The sequence below is a fragment of the Schistocerca piceifrons genome, chromosome 10, assembly GCF_021461385.2.
Source record: "Schistocerca piceifrons isolate TAMUIC-IGC-003096 chromosome 10, iqSchPice1.1, whole genome shotgun sequence".
In the NCBI taxonomy this organism is placed as follows: Eukaryota; Metazoa; Arthropoda; class Insecta; order Orthoptera; family Acrididae; genus Schistocerca; species Schistocerca piceifrons.
In genome coordinates this window covers 120,347,262-120,353,121 of record NC_060147.1, presented here as the reverse complement: position 1 = coordinate 120,353,121, position 5,860 = coordinate 120,347,262, and the positions used below count along the sequence as shown (strand labels likewise).

Below are 5,860 nucleotides of genomic sequence, written 5' to 3'. Positions count from 1 at the left end.
TGGTAGCACTGACTTCCCTCTCCCTGTACTCTCCTAACAATCAACTGGCTACCAGCCCACAACATTGTTGCAGGCGTTTCTTTGTTAGTTTTGTTTCTATAAAGGTGATCGGGTCCCGTGGACCCAGGTGTACCGTTAGTGAAAGTTTTCTTTTCGTGGCATTATTTCCGGTATCTTGGATTTACGGTGTAGTGCTTCAGAAAAATGAGCGAGGAAGATACTACAGATAATCTGAACGAACCATTGGACAGTGATATTGAAGACATAAGTGGAAGCGACAGTGACTATGAAATTAGTGAACATGAAACTGGAAGTGATGAAAGTGATGATGGAGACAGTAACAACGAACAATCTGGAACTAATTATATCTATGGAAGAAACAGATTCAAGTGGTCAACAACACCCAGCATACGTGGAAGAACCTCTCAAACCAACATCATTGCTCCAATTCACTTTCCTGGCATACGTAATGCAGCTAGACAGGTAACAGAAAAGACCCCTCTAGCATTTTGGGAACTACTTTTCAGCAAAGAAATGATTGCAGAGGTAGTACTCAGAACCAATGAAAAGATTATGTCATTGCCACCTGAGTCAAAAAAGAATTCTTTTTCAAATCTAACAGACAGTACTGAAATAAAAGCTGTCATAGGTCTTTGTTATTTGTGGGGAGCCTTCAAGTCAAACAACGAAGATCTGAATGGTTTATATGCTACAAACGGCACTGGTAGACCAATTTTTAGGGCAACTATGCCCTTGAAACGTTTGCTGTTTTTATTACGTTGCCTTCATTTTGATGATGCAGCAACCCGTGACGCAAGGAAACTCACAGATAAACTGTACCACATCTCTTGGCTCTTCAATTCATTGATAGAAGCTTGTCAAGAAAACTATTCAGTCGGAGAGTACGTCACTGTTGACGAAATGCTTGTAGGATTCCGTGGTAGATGTCCATTTAGGATGTACATTCCATCCAAGCCACGGAAATACGGTATAAAAATATTTATTCTAGCTGATGCCAAAATGCACTACTGTTTGAATGCAGAGATATATTCGGGAAAATCAGCTGTAGCCATCCCGCGCCGTGTCCTCTTACCAACAGCTGTTGTCATGCGGTTGGTTGAACCAATCAAGGGAAGTAACAGAAATGTGACAGGGGACAACTGGTTCTCAAGTGTGGAGTTGGTCAATGAGTTGTCGAACTGTAATTTGACTTATATTGGCACCATGAGAAAGAACAAGGCTGAGCTACCACCAAGCTTTTCAACAGCAAAGGGCAGAAATGTGTCTTCTTCAATCTACGGATACTCTGGTTCTGTAACAATACTTTCACACGTCCCCAAAAAGAACAAGGTTGTCAACCTGATATCGACAATGCACCATGGAGAATGTATGGTGGAAAATAAGCCTGAAATAATCCATGACTACAATAAAACAAAAGGTGGAGTTGACGCACTTGACGAAAAGACGCATAATTACACGACTTCTAGAAGAACAAGGCGGTGGCCTATGGCAGTCTTCTACACTATGCTAGATATAGCAGGTGTAAATGCTTTTGTTTTGTACCATGGGAAAGAAGATACTGATGATGTGACACGCAGAGAATTCCTCATTGAACTAGGTACACAACTCATAAGTGATTGTATGAAAAGAAGATTGGATTCTCCATTTTTGAGAAAAGATATCCGAAATTCCATTTGTGATATTCTAGGCATGACCCCCTCCAAGGCATCAGGAACATCCCAGGTTCACAGTGAAGCTGGTGCTACTAAATCGAAGAGGAAAAGATGCTCAGTGTGCCCATCTAAAAAAGACAGGAAAGCATCCCGGGCGTGTGCCAGATGTCGAACACCATTATGTTTGGAATGTTCCACTGCTTTATGTCCAAACTGTTTCGGTAGTCTGGATGAATGAAATAACTGAAATGGACTGGTGAAGATGCTGTATAATTGAAACCTAATATTTTGTCATAATTTCTGCTATTTTCAAAGATCACATAGTCATTTAGCTGAGAAATGTACTAAAATTTATCCAAAAGTTGTGCCTGCAGAAATTTTTATATTGATTTTGAACTTTTCTTCTGGCTTACTGTTGTGAAGCATAGTACATTTTGTGTTTAAACGTGAAGTTTCAGTTGTCTATCTTACTATTTGTAACTGATGTGCAGGACTTTCCAAAAGTATATTTTTCACATTTCGTATTTTATGCAGTTTATTGTCCTTTTTTGTAACATCTTTAAGGTATGACCATAAATGAGGAATGTGGTTTTAAAACATTAGTAACAAAACATTAATAAAAGTTTCATATTTAAATTTCATTTAAATGTGTTTTTTTTACCAAAATATACTCAAAACTTGGGTGGGTCCCGAGGACCCAGATGTACCTTATGTGTTACAATTTATAGGTGTACCAGTTACGGGTTAACACTCTAAGCGCCAAGCCCGTAAAATTTACGGGCCTGGGATCGCGCGAAAATCACCAAGCCCGTAAAATTTACGGGCCGCTACATTTAATTTCATTCAAAACACTGCAACGTTATTTCTACGGGTTTGGCCAGCGCTATACGTTTTTCAGATGTTTATTAACAAAATGCGTCCATAGATGTCACGGCAGCGCTGTAATTCATGTTAAAACTTATCTTTGCGTTCTCAGTCTGTATATCATTCAGTTGTTTGTCATCATGTTTCGGCGCGGTTTATCAGACGCAGAAATTGCGGATTTGATCAATCATAGCGACACTCTGGATAATGTAGAGAGTGATTCAGACGATTCTGAATGCAATGGTGTGTTTGAAGGTACGTATTTCCGAATTTTCCACGTAATTGTGCAGTACGCACATATCTGTTGAACATGTGTAAACGATGTATGTAGTTACACATAATGTGATATTCTTTTTAGAAGACGAGATTGATGACAGTTTGTCTTCAGATGAAGACGAGAATGATGTTGAAGGTGTTGCTTCAAATCCAGCAGCTGTGCCGTATCCGAAAGACAGTGAGTGGACTGCAGTTGACACCTACCGACCTCTGCCTGTCAACACGACACCCAGGCAGATACTAGTGGATATTGATGAGTCGAGTTCTGTACTGGATTGCAGTAAAGTGTTCCTTACTGACAGTGACGTAAATGAACTCAAGAGACAGACAAATTTGTATGCATCACAGACAATACAGAAGAAAAGAAGAGGAAATAATCTGAAGCCCCATTCAGTTTTGAGTTCGTGGAAGCCAGTGACTATAAGTGAGATGAGGCGTTTCTTGGGTATTATTTTCCACATGTGTGTTTCGAAAAAGCCCAAAATTGCGGACCATTGGAGCACTAATCCTGTTCTTAGTTGTAACTTTTGTCCCCATGTCATGAGCCGTTTGCGTTTCACTCAGATACTGTCATGCTTGCATCTTGTTGACAATTCAAATCAGAAAAAACCAGGCGAAGATGGATTTCATCCACTTTACAAAGTTTTGCCATATTATAATAATTTGAAGGAGCGATGTATCCAGGCATATCGTCCCTCAGAAAAAGTGACAATTGATGAAGGAATTTGCCCATTTCGAGGTCGTGTGAGTTTCCGTGTTTACATGCAAAATAAGCCTCATAAGTATGGACTGAAAGTATATGCTGTTGCTGAAGCCAGTAGTGGCTATGTTGTAAATTTTGAAGTTTATGCTGGTAAGCATATTGTTGACAATTCTTCGTCTGCGGTTATTTTGCGATTGTTGTCTGACAGCAGCTTGCTGAACAAAGGCCACACTGTGTATTTAGATCGATTTTATTCCAGTCCAGAGCTATTTCAGCAACTGGCAGAGAAAGGCACTGGAGCTGTTGGTACTGTGAACAAATCCAGGAAAGGATTGCCTAAAGATTTAGTATCTGCTACGCTGAAAAAGGGCGAAATGTCTTTTCGGCGTAAAGATAATGTATTGGCAATGAAGTGGAAAGATAAGAGAGATGTGTATACATTGTCTACAAGGCATCAAGCAACATTTGGTACGCATACTAAGAGAAATGGGTCTGTAGTATTGAAACCACTTCAGGTACTTGATTACAACCTCAATAAAATTGGAGTGGATATTGGAGACCAACGCCTGCAGTACAATCCGTTCCAGCACAGAACTGTGAAATGGTGGCGAAAATTATATTTCCATTTGCTGCTTATGGGAGTATCAAATGCATTTTGGCTGTACAATGCAGTGCACAGGAAGAAAATTACAATAACAGACTTTATAACAGTGCTTGCAGTTCAGCTTGTTGAAGACGACACACTTGAATTCATTCCAAGAAATGAAGGAACTGTAGGTCGGCTAACAAAGAGACATTTTTTGCAGCACATACCTGCAACTACTAAGAAGTATGCTGCTCGTGTGTGTCACGTGTGCAGTTCCAGGAGCAAGAAACAGAGTGGCAAGGCTTCTCGCAAAGAGACACGATACGAATGTGAACAGTGTGGCGTTGCACTCTGCCTGGAACCTTGCTTTAAAATTTTCCACACTAAAAAACAATATGATTCTGTGTGAAATTTATATGTAATACTGTATACTATCAGAAACATGTAATGTAGTGCCACAATTTTGGTTAAAAATAAATCACAATTGTATTCCCTTATTCGTATGACTTTTTCTAAATTCTTAAAACATCTAAGTGATTTCTATAACTGTACCTTAAAGCTGTGCATTGTAAAGTAGTTTCTTTCACTCAGAATTAAAGTAGAAATGTGCAGCTTCAAGATGGTACCAAATTTGCCACAATCCAAACAGTAGATTTGATGCAGTAATTTTTTTAATATTGGTAAAATTGCCCGGTTTCTAGGGACGGGTGCATAAAATAGGCCTGGTACAGAGAGTGTTAAAATTACTTGTGACTTTTGACAGTTCGGTACGGAGCGAGTGGAGTATTGTTGCCACGCGTTGTGCCAGCAGGCAGCGATATCGCCACGCCTGAAAGGAACCGGCCGCCAGGTAAACATTCTTTAGCGGTAGAGAAACGACAATAATGAACAGAGAACGTTCTTGGGCGGCAAAGAAACAATTGTGGTAGTGTTTACCTACGGCCAAGCGACAGGAATGCCTTACAGGTCGACACCGGTGGCGGCTCGGAGGGAAAGCCTGGCTCGCCATTGGTGCTGCCTGGATAAAGGAGTCACGTCACGTCACCTCCGGCAAGCCAAACGTCAAAATTCGCAACTAATTTTAAACGCGCTATAAAGACTAGCCTAGAATTCTAAACTAATTTCTCTGTTCTAGGTAATGGATGTAATGACAACTGGAATAAACTGCGGGATGCGTACATCCAGGCTAAACACCGTAGAGCCACAAAATCAGGTCAGGCAGCAAAGAGTTTGAGCAAATGGAAATTTGAAGATGAAATGGCTTTTATGAATCCAACTCTCGTAACAAGGAAAACGCGAGCAAATGCGGAAGACAGCTCCAATAATGAAGATTATGATGGAACACTAGAAGAAACTGGCTTATGTCCGATTGATGAAACAGGCTCACAAGTGGCCTCGTCAGAAAGCTCCCAAGTCCAGTCCACCAAGAAACGATCTACTAAAAAGTGTAGTCCCTACAATGGCGGAGGCCATCGACAATCCCACTGCTAATGTATCAGATTCTCCAACAACTTTTACTCAACCTACAGCGAAGCCCGTAAGGCCTTTTGTTGGAAAAAAACTTCTGTCGTCATCCGTACAAGAAACGGTTAAAATAATGAAAGACAACCAACGCTTGCGCTCCCAAGTACTTCTTCAAAGTGCACACGCTACACCAAGTGACAACGTGGACGACGAATGCGAACTTTTTCTCCTCAGCATGGCGAAAAATGTGAAAAAATTGCGTCCTGATGGGCAAATTAGAGTGAAGATGGACGT

The 5,860-nt window shown here is 40.6% G+C and overlaps 1 protein-coding gene across 1 annotated transcript; it reads left to right on the top strand.

The window, feature by feature from the left end:
* Window positions 1-301: 301 nt before the first annotated feature.
* Window positions 302-5,593, top strand: LOC124718746 (piggyBac transposable element-derived protein 4-like). The gene is made up of 4 exons (XM_047244361.1): window positions 302-483; window positions 2,650-2,792; window positions 2,896-4,431; window positions 5,238-5,593. The coding sequence occupies exons 1-4, from the start codon at window positions 302-304 to the stop codon at window positions 5,591-5,593; spliced, it is 2,217 nt and encodes a 738-aa protein (XP_047100317.1).
* The last annotated feature ends 267 nt before the right edge of the window (window positions 5,594-5,860 follow it).